Here is a 23,541-nt window from a genome sequence, read left to right on the forward strand (position 1 = left end):
CCACATTTGGGTAGATGTAGATCAATCTCATTAATGAAATGTGATAAACAAATAACAGTATTAGGAAAAAAAAATCTAAAATGATTTATCGGATGGGATGATATGCTATTTGTGCATCAAGAACCGATGCCCGCTGCCTAGGACGCGCCACTGCGCGCATTAAAAAAGTGTCTGTGAGCGTACGCAAACATAATTGACCGTTGAGCTGTATCGCTCTTCATGCGCCGCCACCACACCGAATACTTTCCCTGCAGCTCCGCCACAACTGAAGGAGCTGCTGCAAAGCACTGTTTAACTACCCACTACCCACCTGCAAAGCGTACATATCCAGCTGCCACGTGGATTTGGGGCAAAAACACGCACATACTTTCGCGCGTAGGATTTACGTTGTCTCTCGGCACCTGAGAGAGTCCTTTGCTTCGGGGGACAGTTTCATACTTTCACATCAGCTCCTCCTCCTCCATCTCCAACTCAACTGAATTTTTTTTCCCTCTCGTTCGTTCTCTGAAAAGCTCAAAAGCAAATCTAATACTTTGGTGGTCCCTGCTAACTTACGCCGGCGTCACTGTGCGCACACTCTAGGCCTCTCCTGCCTCTGCAATGTGGCTCCGATCTTCTACGGTTCTCGTAGTACTACTCTCTCTCTGCTCTGTTACTGTTCCTTCGCTCGCTTTCCCTCTATTGGCCTCTGCTGTGTACACCGAGTCGAATGAGTCGAACGAGTCGCACTCGGTGGCTGAGGAGATCAATGCCGAGTCGAACAACAACTCCTCGGAGCGCGCGAGATCCATTGAGGACGACAGCTTCGCTGGCATGATCGACCGCGCTCTGGAGCGGGAATTCCCTGAGAATGAGCAAACTGAAGGTTCTTAGATCCGAGCTTGAATTCCTCGTTTTGCATTTGCATTTCATGCTTTCTTTGCTGCACTGATTGTTTGCTTTGCTTCAGTTTCATACATTATTGCTAGGTCTGTTTGGTTATGGACAATGTGGAAAATGAGAATGCAAATGTTGAATTTAATTTGGTTGATCTTATCATTCTTTTTACTTATTATATTTTATTTTTTATAATACACATGTATATTTTCAACGAACCAAGCATAATGTTATGGAAAATTTGAAGCAAGTAATTAGGTAGATGATTTGCTCTAATTGTATTTTCTTGTGCAGCCACCGATGCTGGTAGCTTCAATAATAGCGTTTCCGAACAGCAGGTAGGTACTCACATGCTCTGACATTTGAGATTTTAAAGTAATGTGTTGGTGGTGTTTGAGAGTTAGGCGAGTGTGAGAAACCGAAACCAAGTTTAGAATTGCCGGTTTTGTAAGAGCTTGATGTTTTCAATTCTCAATGTAGTTGTTATGAAAGAGTTGTCCATATTGTTTAGGGTCCATTTACCGTGAATTGCTGTGAATATCTGAATGATGCAGAATGTTATCAGATTAAACTTGCAGGAAATAATGTACTTGAACCTTGTTGTATGAATGCAACCATATATATTCAAACAAGGATTGCTTAATTGAGAACTTAGAAGTGTTTGAATAAAAAAAGGGAAGTTGATGTATAAGACGGATGTCAACGAGGCAGTGCGGGTTGGGTTTGCCATTTCCATCACCGTCCTGCCCTGCCCCATTGGATAAACGAGGATCCCATCATTAGGCGGGGCCTTCATATTTTTTTTCCTTATTAAAATAATAAATTTCACCATAAATACATGAATATAGTGCACATATAATATACTAACACAAATCATATTATCCAGCAAAAAAGAAGAATACACAATATTATAATATAATAACATAGAACCATTATGTTTATTTTTTCACATTGAAATATTAACTTACATGAGCTCTTTTGCATAATCCCTGGCTTAAGATTGAATGCTTTTTTGTTTATTAGGCAGTTCTGGAAACCGTCGCTAGAGTTAAGTCCAAGAAAAATGACAGCAAGGAGGAGAAGTATGTGCTTCTATCTTTTGAATTGAAGACCAAATGTGTTGATTTCAATTTAATGGCAGTGGTTGTAATTGGAATAGGAATACTTTAAGTGAGTTCCCTGACATCTTTGTGAGCCTTATGTTGCTAGGTCGTTTCAGTTTCATGATGTTTTCAATCTGGATAATGAGAATGGAGCAGAAGATATGCCAACATTAATAGATCGAAAGGTATGTCTGTTACCTGTCATTGGAACAATGGATTTGTATTATTGTAATGTAGATAGGTAACATGAAAAATTTGTAGTACTGTGATGTAGATAATATGTTCATAGTGATGATGCTATACTGCTGCTTTAGAAAATATATGCAACGTCTTGTGCTGAAGTTGTTACTTTCTTAATTACCAGAAAAAAAAGTTGTTACTATCTTGACATGCTGAATTTTTCTTTTAATCAGGACAATGTCTTTGTGATATCCAATCTCAAGTCAAAATATCCTGTGCTGCAATTGGACTTGAGGTCAGCTTACATTTCCGTTTTGATTGCCCTTTGGCATAAATATGAGTGACAGAAGCTTTTGGCTGATATATCCTCTTCATGTTTTCAGATTGATTTCAGATCTGGTAGTTGTCATTGTTTCTGCAACTTGCGGTGGCATTGCCTTTGCCTGTGCTGGACAACCAGTCTGTTCACTATCCTTGCTCTTTGCTTTGTTTATAATGAATTTCTTTTTGAAGATCAGGAATTATCTTCTGTACTATGTCCTTGGCATTTATAATTTTACATACTAAGTCTTTGCTTTGCTTTAGATATGCATTCCGTCCAAAGAGTCATCTCTCAGAGTCTCACTACATTTTGAATTTTTTTAGGTTATTACTGGATATTTGCTAGCAGGTTCTATCATCGGACCTGGAGGCTTGAGTTTTGTCAGTGAAATGGTTCAAGTATGTTGTATTTATGCCTGGTCTACCTGACTGATTCTTTTTATTTATTATTTTTATTTGGGGGTGGGGGGTACCTGTGGTGGTCTTGTCCCAGATTATTGCAGTTGTTTTGTTAATGTATTCAAATTCATGTATTCTAAATGTTCCATATAGTAATTTGGTCTTTTTGTAATTCATTCTTTTTCCTTTTCTTCATTAATGTTTTAAACACCTGACTGTTCATACACACTGCCAACATGCTAAAAGCTGGGAATTAAGTGGCGAGATCTGCATAAAAAGCTGTAAAAGCTTCTTGGTGTTCAGTTACTTGTATTTTTTGTTTTGGCATGCAAATCATAGTTGCATGAACAAAGCAAGAAAGGAAATATAAGGGCATACTTGTAATGATTTTATAATATACTTGATGTCTAAGAATTGTCATATAATATGTTCCTTTTTTACTTTTTAGGTAGCTTTATACATATTACTTCCCATTTCTTATTAAAATATGTGCATGCAGGTTGAGACAGTGGCTCAGTTTGGGGTGATATTTCTTCTTTTTGGTTTGGGCCTGGAATTCTCGGCTGCTAAGGTTGGCTTGTAATTTAATGTTGCAGTATTCTTTTTGAGTTTTGTTTGTCAATTAATCTAGGACACAATACTACTCTCTACTTTTCAAGTTTGCAGCTTCGGGTTGTTCGAGCAGTGGCTATTCTGGGAGGTCTACTGCAGGTTTTCCTATTTATGTGCTTGTGTGGAATAACAGCCTCGGTATGTCTTGCATTTTAATCAACATTGTGTTACATATCTAACGTGAAAAGAATACTTCACTAAAATTATCAATTTGGACTTCACTTGTTACCCAATTGGAATTTCCAATTGTCATACCTTGGGCTGGCCATTTAAAAAATTTACAAATATGATAAGGTGATTATATGTGTCTGAGGCTACGGAATTAATCCATGTGCACAAGTTAAATTAAACGGTTTTTCAATCACCTGTACTATTTCAATTTGAATGTCATTCACATCATCTGTTGGTGTTACTTGATTGTTACAAGATAATGTCTCAATATACCATCAAAGTATTGTTCCAGACTTCCAGTTCTGTTTTTTGCAGTCAACAATACTGTGGTGGTTAGCCTGGACCACGGGAAGCCATTTTGCTCTAAGAACCTAGTGTAAATTAGGATTTCCAAAATTTTGTTGGTTTGCTTGCTTTTCATTTGATGAGTCCATGTTATGATTGTTTCCACTATCTTTTTTTTTTTCCACTTAAATCTGTGTGTCCAATGGATTCTGATGTGCACAGCTGCATGCTATTTCTAGATATGCGGTGGGAGGCCTTCTGAAGGGGTATTTGTTGGTGCATTTCTTTCTATGTCTTCAACAGCAGTGGTAATTCTCTTCGCACTGATATTTGTTTATTTTCTCATTTACCACTTTTATTTTTACCTGGGAAAATATATGGATTGGTACCATATACCACTGTTGCATTTCTTTCCAGATATTGGAATATTGAAATTTCTTTGTCCATGGTGATTGCTTCATCTTTTTTGGTCTGCAGGTTTTGAAGTTCTTGATGGAAAGAAATAGTATTAATGGTCTTCATGGTCAAGTCACAGTTGGAACACTTATACTGCAGGTATGTGGTACTGGTACCATGTACAAAATTTCTCACTTTGAAGCATCTATCACTGCTAAGTTTTTGTTACTTAGTATTTAAACTGTGATTGAAGATTCAGGCTTATGATTTCTCACTGTTTTAAACTATGTGACCTACAAGGACTGTGCTGTGGGTTTGCTATTTGCTCTGCTTCCAGTTCTGGGTGGTACTTCTGGTATTCTTCAAGGAGTAATATCCATGACCAAATCGTAAGAAAAGATTATGAAAACCATCCTATCCTTTGAGTTTATGCAAATGTTTGTTAATAAATGCCTTTCATCTAATGCATAAACAACTCAACAAATTTTATCAGAACAGCACCAAAAGAAAAAACAGATGTAAAAAATTGTTTTTAAAAAGCTGGTGGCTGGCCAGAGTTAGCAATTTAAATTTTAAAGGTCTGCTTCTCTTTATCCTTGAGTGTTCAATATGAAGTTAATCTGTCATTGTTAAACTAGTAATATAACTTAAGGTTGTGCAGATGCAATAACTGAGAAATTTATGTTGTTTTCTATGCTTATGCTTTATTTAGGAGGTAGTAAGCAGGGGCATTTTCTTATACAAATTTCTGTAGTTCCTATTACAGAGCTACAGAAAGCCAAAAACAGCATAGTTGTCGCTTGGGTATAGATGTCTTTGGCACATCTAGGAAACTCTTAACTATTCTGTTTCTCTAGTAAATGGACTTGTATTGAAATTAATTAGGTTTTACTTGTTTGAATTGTGTGTTATTGTCTCATGTCTCTTCACATACTAGATCATTATTACAGGTTGGTGGTTTTGCTTACATTTTTGGCCACATTGTCCGTATTATCACGTACTTGTGTACCGTGGTTCCTTAAGCTTATGATAAGCCTATCTTCTCAGGTATTGATAAATCTTCATTTTGACGCACTTTTATGCTTTAAGTTTGGAGCTGTTTTGGCTGAACAATTTATTTGTGCAGACTAACGAACTGTATCAATTGGCTGCAGTGGCATTCTGCTTACTTGTCGCCTGGGTTTGTCTCATTTCCTATTTTCTACACCTTTCATTTTATAGGACAGACTCATTACAGTTAATATGCCCAAGAGGAACAGACTATTTACCATTCTTTTGAAAAAAATTTACTTTTTATCAACAATAAGATAAAAAGGAGGAAAGTAAAAAGAAAAAGGGGGAGTACCCTATACATCTTTCCCCCAGAGGTCTACCACATGTGCTTTCATGCACACATACATCTATCCAATGCCTGCCTGCAAATATGGATATAATATGCATTTTTATGTCATTTCAGTGTAGTGATAAGCTGGGTTTAAGCCTTGAACTGGGTTCCTTTGCTGCGGGAGTGATGATATCAACAACTGATCTGGGTCAGCATACACTTGAACAAGTAAGATATTCTTGTAACCTTGTTCATTTATGTGCTTCAGAAGTTGTGAGGTGCCTGATTGACATTTGTCAAGCTCTTTCATGCTTTACAAATTTTTTTTTCTCCTCATATGCTTCATGATAGATGATTCTAGAAAATGTCTAACGTAGGATTTTACCTATTAGTGTAATACTTGAGTATTGAAAGTTTCATGTTAGGAACAAGTGAATGTTTTGAGAAAGACAGAAAATAATGGAAACCTTCCAAATTGTTCCCTTCATGATACATTTTACAAGAATGAAACAGGTAGGGGTGGGTTCGGATCGGTAACCGAACCGAAACCCCTAAACCGAAGACCGAACCGAACCCCTCCGGTAAGCCTCCACGGCAACCGAGACCGAGACCGAAAAGCCGGTAAACCGATGTTCGGTCAACCGAAGAATTCGGTCGGCTCGGCTCGGTTATGGGCCTAGACCGAACACATGTTGGGCCATGTTTTGGGCCACATTTTGGGCTATTTTTGGGCCTTGACTCCATTCACTAATTTAGTATAATATATTAATATTATGGTTTAGGGTATTTTTAATTAGTTTATATATATTAAAAAACATATAAATTAAAATTATAGGGGTTTATAAATTTATATATGTTTTATATAAATTATAGAAATGTATTATATAAAATTATAAATTATTTATTAGAAATGTATAAGAAATGTATTAGAAATGTATAAAAATGAATTATGTAAATGATTTGTTAAATATATTCGGTTCGGTTCGGTTTACCGACGGTTTAAGGATATGGGAACCGGGACCGAGTCCGAACCTCCCGGTTCGGTAGTCAAACCGAACTTCCGGTACGGTTTTTTTCGGTATCGGTTGGGCCGGTTTCGGGCTCGGCCTCGGTTTTTCGGTCAACCCGACCCAGCCCTAGAAACAGGAGTATAAATCACCAAGAAAACTTCTTGATTAAGAGCAGCTGCTTGAGCTGAATAATACTGAACCACTGGTAAAAATTAAGTTTTAAAATATACAGAGTGTGATTTTTCCAGTTGACCTGTTGTGGTACATAATATTGATTTCTTCTGATCAATTATCATAATATTTCAATTGAATGTCTTTACATGGTTTTATACTCTTATTTGGGGTTTATTGTCTTTCAGGTTGAGCCCATTCGCAATTTCTTTGCTGCTCTTTTTCTTGCCAGCATTGGGATGTTAATACATGTTCATTTCCTTTGGATTCATGTTGATATTTTATTAGCAGCTGTTATATTGGTAGTCATTATAAAAACTATAGTGGTCGCCACTGTTGTCAAGGGATTTGGATACAATAACAAGACTTCCCTTCTTGTAAGATTTCAACAAACTTTAACACGGTTTTATCTCCATTTTTACTATTTCATACCTTTTATTGACGGAGGGGCCTTAGGTTATCCCATATGCGTAGGTTGGGATGTCTCTGGCACAAATCGGAGAATTTGCTTTTGTTCTTCTAAGCCGTGCTTCTAATCTTCATCTGGTTGAGGTGAGGGCTTCACCTGTAAATTTTCTTCCTAAGAATTTATTTGAGATGGAAGTTAATTTCTTTACATTCCCCACCTAATCTAGGGGATGAACTGAGCCTATAAGCTGACATTGTAACTGAAGGTTTTAACTATTGCAGGGTAAATTATATCTGTTGCTTCTAGGCACAACAGCTCTCAGTCTGGTATGTGAAACGTCTTGTCCTATGTTACTTTTGTGGCTTGGTGTCTGTGTTATTATGGTCAACTGTCTCTGGTGTATTTGTAGATATTTGTTAAAATAACCAATTTCAATCAATTTTTGTTCACTTTCATATTTTTTGGAAATGTTGTTAGTTAAATGCCACGTATTGAACCAAGTTCCAATGGTTGGGATATTGATTCATGCAATGTAATTGCGCAGGTGACTACGCCATTTCTTTTCAAGCTGATTCCGACTGTTATTCATCTTGGGGTATTGTTGCGGTGGTTCCCTCCCGATAGCCCAAGTGAGGTAATGATCTGCACTTGAATATTTACTCGATAAATTTTCACCATGCAAAAAGGTCTTTCAGTTTACAGTTCTGCCTATCTTTATAATGGTTTCTCCTCACGCCCAGATTGGATTTAAAGGAGACATCTTCCGCTCAGACAGTGCCAAGCGTATTGCTTTGATGGTCCAAGGCTCTCATGATTCATGATATTAAATAAAACATGAACCCGAAAAATGCAATTTTCAGCCTTTACCTGATGGGGTTGTTATACTCTGGAGGACAGGTATTGAAGAGTGCAAAGGAAGTCGACTGAGTGAAAAGTTTATATACCGTAAAGCTCCTTAATTGTTGCCTCCCTACTTTCCATGCATCTTAATCACTGAGCAAGGGTGGATCATAATGCACCATTTGAGACAAAGAAAAAGAGACTGCAGCGGAGATATGATCATGAGAAATATGCTTCTAGTTCATTATCGAATGGCTTTTTTTTTTTTGTCCATTTTGTAATGTAAATCATTCCCCTCCCCCCCTCCTGCTCCCGAGGTCGATTAATTTTATTTTTTTCCTAGTTAAAAATCAGTGCAGTTTCGAAACTCAAGTGTATAATGGGTACCACAAATTTTTTCTTCTTTAAGATTTTGATCGTCTCACGGATTTGATTGACAATGTAGAAATACTATATAGTTTATGGATGGTATAAACAGAGAGATGCTTAGAGGAAATTGCTTTTCTTATCAACCTTTAAGTAAAGGTTATTATCAATAACCAGAACCCAAATGTTAATAAACATAAATCGATGTCTGCAATTTTAAAATTGCATACTTTTTTGGCCTAAAATAATAAAATCAATAGTTTAAACCGCACTCAAAGTAGGGCATTTCCCATTTTTTTTAACACCGGGGATATAATGACCCTTTCACCCGCTCACCATGGCATGTGGAATTATACGTTCAATCTCCTTGGATGAGGTCCAGTAAAAGGTGGTAATGATGAAATTTATTGACAAAAATATAGTAATTAACCATTCATAGAGATCCTTGGCCAAAAAAAAAAAAAAAAAAAACCATTCATAGAGATTCAGAGTTACCCTCTAATCTAATTAAGTTTGCAATGAGACAGAAGGTGGTTGGTTGCGAGAAGTACTCCAAAATTCAAATATGTAGTGAGACAAAATATATATAGAGATCGAGAAAGACTACTTACTGGTCATGGGCCAAGCTCTAATCTAATCTAAGTCTACAAAAGTCAATATTGAATACACCTCTGCATTTTTAAGTTTGCTCAACATAAAAATTAACAAAGAAACATATATCCTTGTAATTAAGATAGATCATGAACTGGAAGCTAGCTAGAAGCCTTGAACCAAAGTTCTGGTGATGTCACCTCCCACAACTCCGCCGTTGGTTTAATAACTAAAAGATCTTCCAACATGCAACAGCTCTCCGTTGGTTGATTCCACAATATATGCCGCAACAGAAGTTGGAGCAAATAACGTTAATTAATCTCAGTCAGACCCATCAATTAAACGGCCCTTAATGAAGGATCGAAGGCCATTATATATAGCTCATATTGTTGTTGAGAACATAATCTATTTAGTGGTGAAAGTTACATATTATTAGAAGTCATCTTTGATGTTATGGTTGAAACTTGAAAGTGATGCTTAGAGATGTGAATTGCATTCGTAAAAGTCATGACTAGTACTTTTGTTTCTTAATTTATCAGGGGATCGATTTCCAACATCGACCCTTTTGTGCTGCGTATAGAAAAATCAATCTCAATAGTGTTACGTACTATTATATCATATATATTCTATCATACTCCACTATGATGATTTTCGTAAAAGTCATATTTACTATTTCATCATCACATACAAGTAGAAACTGAAATATTTGGTATCACAATACGTTCTGGACTTACATAGCAATTAAGTATATATATATCTGAGTTTGGTATATTGCTTACTCAACGGACATTGAAGTAGTGTCTTTCACGCTTTACATGTATATAGGCTTAATCCATTTAATAAATCAGAATTTAAGAAGGCCTAATCTTCGTCAAATATGCACTTAAAACATATTTAAAAAACAATATATTGCTGTTTCATATGGAAGTCGTTGAAGTGATATGGTAATGATGCTTAGCACCTAATATGACCCTAAACCCTAATATATGTGTAAATGACGTGGTGAAAATTACCATAAAGCATATAGAAATTACAATATATCTCCAACTGATAAATACAGGTAATAAAGTAATGATGGTACTGTAGGTTTCTGATACTTAAAGAAACCCAAAGTATATATGGTTGACCAATATATGAAAGCAAAAGTTAACCATTACCCACCACCATATTGAAGATGAATGACATTGGCAAAAAGAACCAAAACCATTTCTTTTTTAAGGGCCAATTAATTGATAGCAATAAGCTACTTAATTATCATAATGGGGACTCATGATTCTAGTAATATTAAGTATGTGTCAATGGTATTTTCAAACATATGCACATTGTAATATAAACGTGTGAACTGGTTTTAGCTAGGAACTGAATTAAGTAGAATCTTCTATATGTATGTGCTGATAATTAACTTGAATGGGAAGAAAACAAACCATGCAATTAACGACTAATGAGAAAGATTAATCCATCAACTAATAACTAAGATGGTGGGGTAGTAATCCAAGTTTTACTGATATAGATTGTTCACTAGTTTTGTAAGTAAACCTTTATTTATTAATTGGGTGTTCACAAGCTGATCACCCATATCATGTAAGCAATTAATATATATATCTCTACAAAAATATTTTTATTTGTCAAATAGTATGATATTTTATGTTATCAGATTATTAATTTGAAAAAATCTTGTTATAGGAATCAAATTCACAATTTAATAATATAATGTATAAAATATATCCATATAAAAAATTTATTATATGTGTATATGTATATGTGACATGCATGATATATATGGTTTTTCAATGCAAAAATACTTTTGTTTCTTTTATTATTTATGATGTAAATGCTTTAGTTTTGCAAACATGTATATATATATATATATATATATATATATAATGGTGCAGGGCCTGCAGCTTGATAGAATTACAGTATCAAACTTAAAATTAATTGGCAATAGATGAAGAGGCCCAAGACTAAGCACATATGTTAAGTTCTAGTTTTCTAATGTGGGACATTGCTCCACATTACTCTCAACACGCCCCCGCATGTGTGGCAAGATTTTGAGCCTTACATGTGAACAAATTGTATTGGATGACGTGAGAGCATATGTGGTCGTTGGACCTTACACGCGGATAACCAAGCTCTGATACCATAATAGAATTAGAGTATCTAATCCAAAACTAATTGACAATGAGTGGAGAGGTCCAAGATTTATAAGCACATATGCTAAACTCTAGTTTTTCAATAATAAAGCTTGCTAGTTGCTGCTGACGGGAAGAGTTCAAAGGCACATATGACAATAATTTAAGATTATGCTTCATATATATAAAAAATGGGCTATCTTTTCCTCCACTGGTTAATGCGTACGTATGATATTAATTAATATAATTAATTTTTTTCTGTTTCCTTGTTGACTGAATGGGATCATACTATATTATATGCGCATATGGCCTATACCTCTCACAAGAATAATTTATTAAACATGGGTTCAAAGACTTCAAACTCGATCATCCAGCTTTTGGTTTGATGTTTATATTGATACAAATTGATGAACAATTAATACACGTCTATGTTTTTAAACTCTAAATTTAGACTGCACATTTAGCTAAAAATCAATTTAATTAATTAATAATCGAGAGTTACAGTTTAATTTGAGAACATTTCCAAAACACCAAAATGGTTAATACAGAGCTCCAATAAGGCAATAAGGATGATAGTAATGTTTATAAAAAGGTTACATTTTAAATGGGACTGCTTGGGTGTGTTGCTAAAGAAAAAACAAAGTTCTATCCTCCACAGGAGTCATGTGAACCTTAAAGTGATGGATATGTGGGTTTGATTGAGTAAAAGTTCCAAATAATTGGTACACCCCAAAGATAGCTACAGGTATTAAAGAAGATATAAAATGTTGGTTGAAAAGTCACAGTAGTTTAAAAGTGATAATAAATATGACAGATGGTATTCATTCAAGCAGACAAATACAAACATAAAGACACAGAAAGATCTATATAAGGATTTCACAGGACATGTGGGTACGTACTATTTCAACTATATAGACAATTACAGTACCAATTTTCCCCTACCGGTAGCTAGCTTGGTAGATATAAGATATTTACTTCTTAGTATGAGATTCTTGTTTCTTTTTCTGGCTAAGCAGGTATAAAACATGTTTTGGTATATATACAAAGCTTAAAACGACATAGTTTTGAATATAAATATCATATCTAACGCATAAAACATAACTTTTAGTACATAATATATAGTGGCTAGCCCTTTTAATGGACTGGCTAGAAAGATATAAAAAATCTATGAACTGTATGTTAACTTTGCTAGAGCCTAGAGTACAATATTATGAAACTCCTAGAATGTGATACTGTGTTTTCTTTTGAACTTGTGGACAATATTGCTTTCTTATCTTAAAAGTATATATATATATATATATATATATATATATATATAGTTAGAATGCATAGAGATGTGTCAGCTGTGTGGTCAGTTCATACAATAAATTAAATTAGTTAATACCTTTGTCCTTTGATCTTATATATAATATGGATATTGATTTTCATACTCCAAATCTCAAATTGTGCCACACATGGCGATGGCGTGTAGACATGTGGCACAAATCGATCGACAGAGACAATAATATATCCAAGATTTGTCCCTCGTCAAGTCGTCAGAAAGTAAAACAAGAATTAATATTGGAGAAATATTAATAATAATAATAATAATAATAATCATTGTCAATTAGGAATATTGGAAGTATATATTTACAACACCATGCATGGTTAGACTTGTGAAATATTCAAAATTCTACAAAAAGTCTGGTGTGCTGGAATGTTGTCAAAACTTTTTGAGATGGTTACTAATTACTTGTATATATATATAATGGTCGATCACCAGTCCATATTTTTCCATCACAAATTTGGACTGGGTCCACTGGGACCACTGGGACCTCTATTTAATTCCTCCATACATTAAATTGACTTAAAATTAAGTCAAGAACTTTTTTTTTTTGGAGAGAGTTGAGTGATGTATATGGAAGAAATTACATAGAAATTACAGAATGTAAAAGTAAAGCTAGCTTCTTTGGAGTTGTTAGGCAAGTCTTTTAAGTTTTTGGGTCAGATGTTAGCTGGGACCAAGAAATACTAAGGTATATAGGTCGTCCTAGTTCATCTTTATTATGCTATTTTTGGGCAATATGGTAAAGCTATTAATTAGTGCAATAGTCCCATCATCCCAATATCCCATCCTTGATGTTACGACAAAAGATGCGTTGTAATGTCTGTGTCGTATTAATTCACGTACCTTAATAATCATGTGCTACAAGCCAGCAATTAATAGCAAGCTTTTTACCCAAAAGGGTAGTCCATATATATAATAAAATGCATATATATGTACATATGCTTTTCTAAAATGTGAAAATAAAGAAATGAAGCTTTAAAATTGTACGAGTGGGATATATTTTTTTTTTTGGCCAAAGTACGAGTGGGATATTTAATGGGACGGAAAAGATCGAGGCACATAAGAATATCCATATATATATATATATGTTAAATACTAGTTTAACTAATTGGTACTATTATTCGTATTAATTAATCAGTACAACATAGTCCCCTGGGTTAAAAAAAACCTAGTGAGATCGAAGACCCAACAATGGTTAGGTATCCAATTTGATTTGTTTTCTTTTACCCATGCAATGGCAGTGGTAATGAGGAAGATATCGTTATCCTTCATCTCTAAAATATTAGAGATAAAGAGGAAGTTAGCTAGCACACAGCTGCCAATCAATAATAATATAATTAATTGTTAACCTGCAAGTCTGCAACAAATAAATTAAACTTAGACTAAACTACAACATGATAATTATATAATTTGCAGTCACCCATATGTATATATATTAATAGTACGAGCTAGTTAATAAACTAGTTCCATACATATAATATTATGGTGTCAAATAAATACATTCGTTTATTCAAGAGAAAAGGAAAAAGTAAGAAAAGAAAAGAACGTTAATTAAGACATATACTAATACTACTAGCTAGCTACTAACTATATGTAAATTAATTAAGTAACATGCATGCAGTAGTACCCATGAATCATATGTGGACCTTGATCCTCTTCAGCTAGCTGCTTTTGGGTTAACGTCAAAATCATCATCATTTGTATAATATTATTTGCATCAATCCAGATCGATCTAGTACAGTTAATTTTGAGATCATCATCATCATCATCATGTGACACTAATAGGTCCAATATTATTAAGGAGGGGACCTGATGGGGATGATTTATTATTATTTTGTTCCAAAGGACTGCTTGGTGCGGCAAGCGTGAGCTCTAGATCATCATCATCATCATCAGGTATTGTCACTGATGATGATGATGATGCATTGGGTTTTGATGATGAGGCCTTTGGTGATGAATATTTCATCTGGGAATCGATCAACCCGTAAATCCAAACAGGCGTGGCACGATCACAATGGTGCGAGGCTAATAGATCTGATTTTTGATGATGATCAGGTTTTTGATGATGATCTGATTTTTGATTTTGTGTAGACCTAGAGGTACTACTACTAAGTTGAAGCAGAGGCAGTGTGGTGTCATCTTTGTCATGAATAATACTATGTTGATGAGAAGTAGGAATTGGATCGCTAATAGAATGACAAGTATTATTAGCAGCATGATGATGATGACCAGCTGCCACAAGATTGCCACTGCTCCCAAACTGTCATCAACAGTAGCACAAAAAATTCAATTCAATTCCCATTTCATATTTTATAATTAAGATATATTCCTTGGCCAAAAAAAAAAAAATTAAGATATATTCAAGACAAATTATTGAAATGGAATATATATCAAGCTGAGAGATGATAGATGAGATGCAAATTAAATTTGGTTAAATTAAGAGATGGAGGATATATGTATGTGTTAATTGTACGTACCATATCGAATAGGCTTGAACGTCGCTTCTTCTTGGTGAGGCTTGCTTGCCTGAGAAAATACTTCTGGGCATGGCTGGCCACTTGGGTTGGGGTTCTTGTGGTGACATAGTTCCTAGAGATGCCCCTCCAGTCACCCTTCCCTAGCTTCTCAAGCCCCATTAGAAATGTTCGGTGCTCCTCCTCTGTCCATGGAACTCCTAAATATCATATCCAACCATATACATGATTGATTATTCACATTCATTAAGAAAACATACATATATATGTATATAGTTTCAGATAATTAAGAAATTCATGATGATAATTAATTAGAAATAGAGGAATTGGGTGGTTTTAAATTTTAATTGTCAAGTGAAAAATTACCTCAAGAGTTAACACAGATGGAGAATATAAAAATTCACCTTTAATATTGATGAAAATCTCACATAAAGTATACACCACAATATATAATATGCTATTTTGAGGTGAATGCTTTAACTTTTAAACAGAAAAAACTAATAGTAGTCATATATACTTTAAAGTTTTTCTTGGGGAAAAAAGAGAGAGAGAGAGAGAGAGAGAGAGAGAGAGCATGAAGAGTGGTTTTATTGTTTGAATGAGTAAATATAATAAGACATTGGGTTAATGAAGTCACCTTTCTTCCTCTCTTGGGCTCGACATATGAGGCCATCAGAGAGATAGCCGATGGAGGCTGGTTTATAATGATGATCAGAGTTTTCGTCGATGGAAACTCTGGAGGAGGACAATGAAGAAGATGGGGAGGTGGAGGAGGCTGATGAGGTGGGCAAGCAATCCATGCTAAAGCTTTTCTTCATGGACATGGCAACATGTGCAGAAGACGATGAAGAAGAAGACATGATATCATGGTGAAGTTGAACACCAAAGAGCCTAAATCCATGACCCACAAAAGTAGTACAAGTGCCTCTGAAATTTGTGCAGGTCCTTGAATTGTGGCCTATGTTTCCACAATGTGAGCACTTTCTGCCCATTTTCAACCAGGCAGAGATGAACCCCCCTTAACTAATTCTCAGACACCCACAATTCCAAAGACTCAGAGAGAGAGAGAGAGAGAGAGAGAGAGAGAGAGAGCAGGAATGAGTAATATGCTTGGTGGTATATATGATGATATGGGGGTGGGGGCCGGTTGGGGTTTATGAAAATGGATGCACACCAAGAGAAGATGATTGGATGGACATAATTTATTGTTGGATATTTTCCAACTTGCGTTTTTTAATTGTAAACAAAATAAAACTAGTAGTATATATAACTATCTCTCTCTCTATAAATCTTATCTTATACAGGGAAATTTTTGTCCTCTGGAGTTTGTAGGCATGTAGCATACTACGTACAATAGTTGGGACCCTCAGCCAATTATTCTATTTTTTGTTTCCTTTATAATACTGCACACCGGCCAATTAACTAGCACCAGTAGCACTTTTTTATATAATCAAGCAGATAACTTACATATATTATTCGTATCTAAGTTATTATTGTATGATATATTATATGAATTTGGTATACGGTATTTCCTTTAATGGTATGTACTAGCTAGGGGAGAGAGAGAGAGAGAGAGAGAGGATCCTCCAATTACTTGGAAGTAGGTAGGTGAGAAATATCACAGAAAAGGAACAAGTTTGAAAGTTGATATTGATGATCAACCAATATTGCACTTTCATAGGAAATTAACTCATACAACAACAGCCATGCTATGTATTCAAGGCCTTAGCTAGCTAGGAGAAGTTCATATTGATTAGACAACCCAAATAGCCTATGAAAATGAATTTATGTTTCAATTAATTTCATTGTTAGTTCCAACAAAATTTGAGGATGTTAGGTTCTCATTAATCAGTCAACAGCTATATGCCTATATGTTACAGTACATCAAGACTAAATACTAATAAGAGTATAAGACTAATATTTTCAGGGAAATTGAGAAAACCAAAATGTCTGTCCTCTTTATTCAACCATTCAAATCAGTGGACCAAATGCTCAAAATAGAGTACTGATTATCACCTCTAATCTAAGTAATTATCAATATCACGCTTAAAATATATGATCCATCATGGGGTTTATTTTTTAGATTAATTGGTGGCATGTAAACTTAATTCTATTTAGAGATAATTAGGTTTGGGTCCTTTAGAAAAACAATTTTTAGAAGAAGACCGTGGGTGTTTTAAAATTTATAAGAAAATTCTTTTAATTCATAATAAAGTTCTTTAATTTATAAGAATTTAATTCATAATAAAGTCCTTCTCTGATTTGAAGGGTATTTTCCCCCTAGGGTGTAGAGTGGGCTTTGTAGAAGCTGTGCTTAAAATTCCGGAATTAAAACCTAACATAAATCCGTCAAAGAAAAAAAATAAAAAGACTTGATTAAAAACCCTAAATTACTACCGGTTTTTGTCTTAAAAAAACTTATAAAATAGACTGAACTCTAAGTCTAACTTGTATTTATTTGGCGGCTAATTATCAATCTAATCAGTTTAATTATCAAGTCTTAACTAACTATTTATCCTTGAAATTAAGCTTCCAATCGAGTCTATAAACAAAAAGAAATTAATTAAAAACATGCACTGTTTAATTTGACATTTCATATCTCTTAATTAATTTATTATTTTAATTAATAATGTATTATATATGGCTAATGACTTTAGCTATAAGGTACCATTAATATCACAAAACAGAATCCTGGGTTTTGATTGAAGGGAGGAGAATAGTATATTCCCTTTCCCATATTGGTAAACTATAATACACAAGTACATCAAAATCTAGATACGGACTAAGATATAATAAATTATTATATTGGATAGACACTTCTCACCCAACTACTTGTGTCTTACTTAATGTTATTATTCTAGATGAGCCAACTTGTTAAGGATTTAATTTAAACTACTAATTACTAGGAAAAATAATAATCCAATGTACCAGGAGGCCAAGTTGAAAATTGTTTAGTCCTTTCTATGTTTGAACCAGGAAACACTTCCAATTTATTCATATTATTGGTATGCATTTGGCATTATTATACAAAGGAATCTTCCCTCGTATGAAACCAGAGGATAATGGTCCTTGGCAAGTTTTTCTAATCTTGTTTGACTAAAGTACATGTATATACTAACTATTATTAGTCATTTGCCTAGGTTTTTTATAGTACGTATTTATGAGAGAATAAGTTGATATCTAGCTCTTAATCAATGCTTAGTTTTTCTAATCTTATTCATGTCATTTTCTTAATTATTTAATTAATTAACTCTAATCATGAGGCCTCTCAATGTCATTTGAGCTGCATTCCTTTAAAGATTTATAGTTAAAAACCATTTTGCTGTGTCAAAACTCGATGTCTGCATTATTATCAGAGGACCCAATTAATGAATTGATAGTTCAGCATATTCAAATGAGCTGTTACTCATATTATGCTATCAAACGGTGAGTTGATTAAATGTCCTTTTTGCATGGTGATGTTTTCCCCCTTTTGTTAAGCTGGAGGTCATGTGTTCAATTCTTATTCTTAATAGAATAGAGATTATAACACAAAAGACAGCACTTGTTTGAAAAAAATTCTTGCATATGCGTATATAACGTTTCTTTCATAATAATTAATTACATGATCAGTACATAAACAGTGACTATGAGAAAAATATTGTACACTTTCATAATAATTAATTACATGATCAGCACATAAACAGTGACTATGAGAGAAATATTGTACAGGTCCATTGTATGCAAAAATCTTTCTTCACTTGAAGCGCCTAAAATTGTCAAAGGGTAGGGTGGTTTTCAGGCTCTAGCCTATGAGCAGTATTGCAGAGATCTCATCTTCAACTGAAAATGACTTCTTATGTATGCAACTCAAAGGGAATATTTATTAAGTACCAAAGTACACACATTAATTATTACAACATATATGTCCTAGTATATAATTTTTTCTATACAACTTTACCATATACTTTGGTGTACAGTGTACTTGCTAATTAAATCATTTTCTTGTTAAATTATATAAAACTCTGATGAAGACTGATTAATCAATTTTTTTTCTCCGATAATTGCTTCAGTGCCAACCCAAAAGGCATCAACTTTATGAGAAATCAATGGCCTTAAGTGTACCATCATAGCCTGAGTTTGCTGAAGTAAACAAGCATTTTGCATCTAAAGAAGTGATTGATTAATATATTAACTTTCAAAGTACAGGTGCACTTTGTACCAGCCAATTGTTAAAAACATATACAGTATAAGAGTGAAGCACTGGACCCAATGTTGTTGCTTTGATGTTGTTAATTATATCATTTGATTCATTTCCTATTCCTACAATCATACCCAATCCTGTTCTCTCTTTTTGGATGCACCCTCTGCCGCTTTTTGGGGTCTATTTCCTTCCCAAAAGTCTTACCAGAATATAAAGAAAAAAGAAAATAGTGTATCTAAAAGACTAAGACATGCATTTGGAGCCACTGATAATGAGTACAATGAAAAAGAAAATAGAGTTCAAATGTGGAAAAAGTTGAAAGAATGGACAAGGTTTCAACATGGGTCATATTCAAATCCAAGGTTCTCAACTGCTCTTTATTTGGGAACTGAGCATTTTGCCTTTATATCTCATTTTCATATCATATTAATTATAACATTAGTACTACAAAGCCATTAGTGCTTCAAGATTACATCACATGCCATAATCCAGTATTAGCTAGCTAGAAGTCTAGAACCACAATTAAAGTAGAGGAATATCCAATGTACAAGCACTCACCAAATCTGATTTCTTTTTTTAAAATTTTTTATCAGCAGCCACAAAAAGAGAGGTGCATGATATTATTGTCACTTGTTTATTATGTTAATCCACAAGTATTAAATTGTGGAGGGGGAATGATTGTAACAGTAGGCAAAAGACCATTAGTACTCTGTCAATTCTATTCAATATAAAATAAGATTTTTTATTTTATTTTTGCAATTTAATTTTTGCTGCTACAATAAAATAAGATTTGATTCTAGGGAGAAGTGTCTTTCTAACTATACAAGGAGGTGGAGGTGCCAATTTTCCAAGTCATTGCTTCTGAGTCAAAGTTATGAAGGAATCTTTTTTATGCAGATGAGGAAACTTGGAAATTCAAACAATTTGGACCGCACTAAAAAAGTTTATCATTCATAGCATTTAAACAAAACCATGGGTTTTGAAAGTTGAAGTCAATGATAACACATATGAAGGAATAGACTGGGCATTAAAATGGTCATCAATTTTATCCGTGCTTTTGTTATCACAGAATTAATCCTAAGCAGGTGGAATGAGTATCAGAAATTGTAAAAGAATGGTTCATATGAAGGTCATACAACAGAGAATGCTAGTTATAGTGATAACTTTGGATCCTCACATACCACCTTTCTCAGTACCATGTGCCTTACATGAGGCATTTTGTGGTTCTTGAGTTGTCCCTCAAGTACAATCTTCTTAATACCCTAATATATGTATTCCATTCCCCCAGTATAACAAGAAAAGAAGAAAATTATTCAACAATTGGAAAATTCTATAAGTAGTTTCAGTCCCTGAAGCAACCAATATGTAGTCAAAGGTATTACAAGATTGAACAAATGGTATTTGTTAAATCAAAGTCAATATGCCTTTTAATGACCTTGAATTGATTCATTGCCATTCTGAACCATCAAATCAAGAAGGAAATCCAATGGACATTCTGAACTAAAAAAATCTCAAAATTTTAAGGATAAAAGATTTTATGTGGATTTGCTTTTCGAATAAGCAAATTTCTAGAATTCCTTAACTAATACGTTATTCAAGTAATCACAAAGGATTAAAACAGAACTAAAAAATGTTTCTTTTCATTATTTCAAAGAACTTGCACAAGTAATTTCATTGAAACAATTCACAAGCTGAAAAAAATTAATACTTCTACATTTGTCATGCATCTGCAACTTCTCTGTATTACATCCTTTCACCAATACAAGGACTCTTTCATCGAATAATGAGAATATGCCACAGTATAATCTTCATTAGACACAACCAAAAGCTGCCTGGTAAGGTCTTCATACAACATATCAGTGCACATCCTCATCCATTTGGTAAAAACAATAGCAATTAGGTCCCTGCAAAAAAAGAAGAAATAAAAACCCACAATAACTGCAACAATTCAGAAGCAAATCTCTCTTTCTGTACCTAGGAAGCATGGATATGGATATTGGTAAAATATGATACATTATATGTAAGTTTTTGGATTTAAATTATGTAATAAATAGAGGATGCTCAGACCCAAAAAAAAAGAAAAAAAGAAGAGGATGCTTTGGTATGTTTTTTAATTTTTTTTCCTCAAAATAGAATAACACTTTCATAGAATAAAGAAACTGACCTATTGCATGCTTTTAAGAACCATTCCAATGTCTGAATTTGCATATCCCACGTCGCTTTTCTTCAAAAGAGTCACGGATAGACTGCACCATGGAACAGACAGCAGGTATAAGAGCCAATTCATCATGCCGCTCCTGCAAAATAGATTTAGCTCCATTGAAAAACAATTTAAAAGTATAGATTTTAGAAAGAGGGCTGAATGAGGTTGAATGTGATACCACTTCAGAAAGACGTTCTTCGAAACCCCTGGAAGTTTTATCAGCAGGCATGAATATCTTTTGGTAAGCTGTTCTCAGGCTTCTGATCTAGATCCTTGCCCAAAGGAATAAAAGCTCTTTACATGAAATAAAATATAATGAAATTAAAAAGTGAACAATCAATTGATTAATGCAAACCTCTGTGGCTGTGAATCCATGACGCCGTAGACCCTCAAAATTTAAACCACGAAGCTCAGCCCTTTCTCCAGCAACCATCATGTACTTTGGAATATCCTGTGCAATCTTCAGGCATATAAAATAAGAATATAAAATCAAGATTTCACAGTGGGAAAGTTATAATAAAAATGTACTAGATATATATCAATATAGCACAAGTAGAGACTGTTGACTATTGCTTTTTTCTTTGGTGATTTGGAAGTGCTAGGGGGACACTGATAAATAATGTCCTAGACACTTCCAAGTACTGGCACCAATGTAATGGTTCAGTTACCTAAGTGCTGATATTGGACACAGAGCAATTGTGCAAGTTCCTTTGATACATAAAATTATAGTGCACAATGACAGACGGTGAGAAGAAAGATTATGACATACCACAGACCCACCACCAATGAAAGAGTGAGAACCAACATGACAGAATTGATGAACAACAACAGCCCCTGCAGTGTGAGCATAATCCTATTTTTGAAACACAACTATATATCAGATACTGCATGTGGGATAGAAGTATATATAAGGATATAACCTTACTTGGAGCCAAAAGAACTAAGGTCACATTTGAATGTGGGGATTTGAAATAGCAAGATACAATTTAACATTGTGGATTTGAAATAACGAAACACAATGTATCATTCCAATTCCATGTATAAGTATATTTGTTGAAATTTGAAATCTCATAGTCTAAATAAATCATAGGGGCTTACTTCCACCACAACATGGCCTGCCAGAAGGGTATGATTTGCAAAAATGATGTGGTTCCCAACCTTGCAATCGTGGGCAATATGACAAGAACCCATGATAAGATTGTTATTCCCAATAACCTGATTACATAACCCTAGTCAGAGTATGAAACTTATTACACAAGCATCAATGAAAAAGTGATGAGCACATCCGCATACTGTTGTATCACTTGAATTTGAAGACCGGTGGATCGAGGTATGTTCTCGGAACTCATTGTTGTCCCCAACATCAAGGAAACATTCATCCCCTGACTAAATCATAAGCAAATACAAACTAGTGAACTTGGTCATCAAAATTCAGTATCCCAATGACTGTTACATGTGGGAAGTTGGAAACTGACCTTATATTTCATGTCTTGGCATTTGACACCAAGCACGGCATGGTGTCCAATAACATTATTACATCCCAGCACAGTACGCCCTGGAAGATCATCACCAACAACGGCACCACTGCCTGACAAATTGTTCACCACAATGAAAAAGTTGAAAACATGAATTCAAAGAGAAACCCATATCACATCAAGTTATCAACACTGTATATATACATTCACAACTCACGTCATCAAAACGCAGCGTTCCCCCACTTCTGTATTCCCAAAAATATGGCTTCCCGGATGTAAATGGCAGCCATTTCCAAGTTTTACGGACGACCCAACAGTACAAAAGGGCCCAATTGAAACACCCTGATCGTAAAACCCACAACCATAACCACACTATGAGTTTCATCGCCAAGTAGCCATTTTAGTTGAGTACTGAGAGGTGGAGCAAATTACGTACCTTACCCACAACGGCATTGGGGTGGACGATTGCAGTGGGATGGATGAAGATAGGAGTAAGTGTGGTGCAGAAGCGACGCAGAGACAGTGAGCTCAGGCTGCTCAGCGCAGAGCATAAGCGCTTGCCGCCAATTTTCATCAGCGCACACATGCTGTTCTTCCCGTGACCTCACTCAGACTCCGACACCGCTTTCCCTTTTACTTTCCCTGTTTATAGCTCTTTCATTTTTCCGGCCCAACTTTTTACCCATTTGTCTCTTA

General features: G+C 34.7%; 3 protein-coding genes across 5 annotated transcripts; 1 reads left to right on the top strand and 2 right to left on the bottom strand.

Moving 5' to 3' along the window:
- The first annotated feature begins 413 nt into the window (after positions 1–413).
- On the top strand, positions 414–8,462 carry KEA4 (K+ efflux antiporter 4). The gene is made up of 20 exons (XM_086243184.1): positions 414–865; positions 1,171–1,214; positions 1,900–1,958; positions 2,086–2,164; positions 2,393–2,454; positions 2,543–2,618; positions 2,805–2,879; positions 3,379–3,450; positions 3,546–3,629; positions 4,187–4,255; positions 4,425–4,502; positions 4,644–4,732; positions 5,294–5,390; positions 5,470–5,523; positions 5,800–5,895; positions 7,037–7,225; positions 7,323–7,400; positions 7,539–7,583; positions 7,802–7,891; positions 7,998–8,462. Exons 1-20 carry the CDS (start codon positions 601–603, stop codon positions 8,076–8,078), a joined length of 1,782 nt encoding a protein of 593 aa, XP_086099310.1. The 5' UTR covers positions 414–600; the 3' UTR covers positions 8,079–8,462.
- Positions 8,463–13,911: 5,449 nt separating this feature from the next.
- On the bottom strand, positions 13,912–16,041 carry LOC147285189 (myb-like transcription factor family protein). Its single transcript, XM_086243667.1, has 3 exons — positions 15,622–16,041; positions 14,988–15,184; positions 13,912–14,770 (listed from the first exon to the last, which is right to left on the bottom strand). The coding sequence occupies exons 1-3, from the start codon at positions 15,974–15,976 to the stop codon at positions 14,279–14,281; spliced, it is 1,044 nt and encodes a 347-aa protein (XP_086099793.1). The 5' UTR covers positions 15,977–16,041; the 3' UTR covers positions 13,912–14,278.
- Positions 16,042–20,869: 4,828 nt separating this feature from the next.
- LPXA (bacterial transferase hexapeptide repeat-containing protein) lies at positions 20,870–23,452 on the bottom strand. Of its 3 annotated transcripts, XM_086244918.1 has the most exons (10): positions 23,282–23,452; positions 23,063–23,187; positions 22,846–22,954; positions 22,664–22,756; positions 22,469–22,585; positions 22,140–22,223; positions 21,726–21,830; positions 21,549–21,635; positions 21,332–21,464; positions 20,870–21,071 (listed from the first exon to the last, which is right to left on the bottom strand). In XM_086244918.1, exons 1-9 carry the CDS (start codon positions 23,429–23,431, stop codon positions 21,345–21,347), a joined length of 990 nt encoding a protein of 329 aa, XP_086101044.1. In that variant the 5' UTR covers positions 23,432–23,452; the 3' UTR covers positions 20,870–21,071; positions 21,332–21,344. The 3 variants fall into 3 exon arrangements, with proteins under 3 accessions (XP_086101044.1, XP_086101045.1, XP_086101046.1); XM_086244919.1 differs by lacking the exon at positions 22,140–22,223; XM_086244920.1 differs by lacking the exon at positions 20,870–21,071 and having other exon boundaries at positions 21,336–21,464; positions 21,549–21,642.
- Positions 23,453–23,541: the final 89 nt, after the last annotated feature.

The sequence above is a fragment of the Dryas octopetala genome, chromosome 5, assembly GCF_963921425.1.
Source record: "Dryas octopetala chromosome 5, drDryOcto1.1, whole genome shotgun sequence".
Taxonomy (NCBI): domain Eukaryota; kingdom Viridiplantae; phylum Streptophyta; class Magnoliopsida; order Rosales; family Rosaceae; genus Dryas; species Dryas octopetala.

What these genes read in the sequence shown, in the direction of transcription:
- KEA4 (XM_086243184.1), top strand. Translation starts at nt 601, where the DNA reads ATGTGGCTCCGATCTTCTACGGTTCTCGTAGTACTACTCTCTCTCTGC. An exon ending in TGATAAGCCTATCTTCTCAG is followed by an intron (nt 5,391 to 5,469) that starts GTATTGATAAAT and finishes TTATTTGTGCAG; the next exon opens with ACTAACGAACTGTATCAATT. An exon ending in CTAATCTTCATCTGGTTGAG is followed by an intron (nt 7,401 to 7,538) that starts GTGAGGGCTTCA and finishes TAACTATTGCAG; the next exon opens with GGTAAATTATATCTGTTGCT.
- LPXA (XM_086244918.1), bottom strand. Translation starts at nt 23,431, where the DNA reads ATGTGTGCGCTGATGAAAATTGGCGGCAAGCGCTTATGCTCTGCGCTG. An exon ending in GAACGCTGCGTTTTGATGAC is followed by an intron (nt 22,955 to 23,062) that starts GTGAGTTGTGAA and finishes TTTGTCAGGCAG; the next exon opens with TGGTGCCGTTGTTGGTGATG. An exon ending in GCCAAGACATGAAATATAAG is followed by an intron (nt 22,757 to 22,845) that starts GTCAGTTTCCAA and finishes CTTATGATTTAG; the next exon opens with TCAGGGGATGAATGTTTCCT.
- LOC147285189 (XM_086243667.1), bottom strand. Translation starts at nt 15,976, where the DNA reads ATGGGCAGAAAGTGCTCACATTGTGGAAACATAGGCCACAATTCAAGG. An exon ending in AGCCCAAGAGAGGAAGAAAG is followed by an intron (nt 15,185 to 15,621) that starts GTGACTTCATTA and finishes TATGATATTTAG; the next exon opens with GAGTTCCATGGACAGAGGAG. An exon ending in GTTCAAGCCTATTCGATATG is followed by an intron (nt 14,771 to 14,987) that starts GTACGTACAATT and finishes TGTTGATGACAG; the next exon opens with TTTGGGAGCAGTGGCAATCT.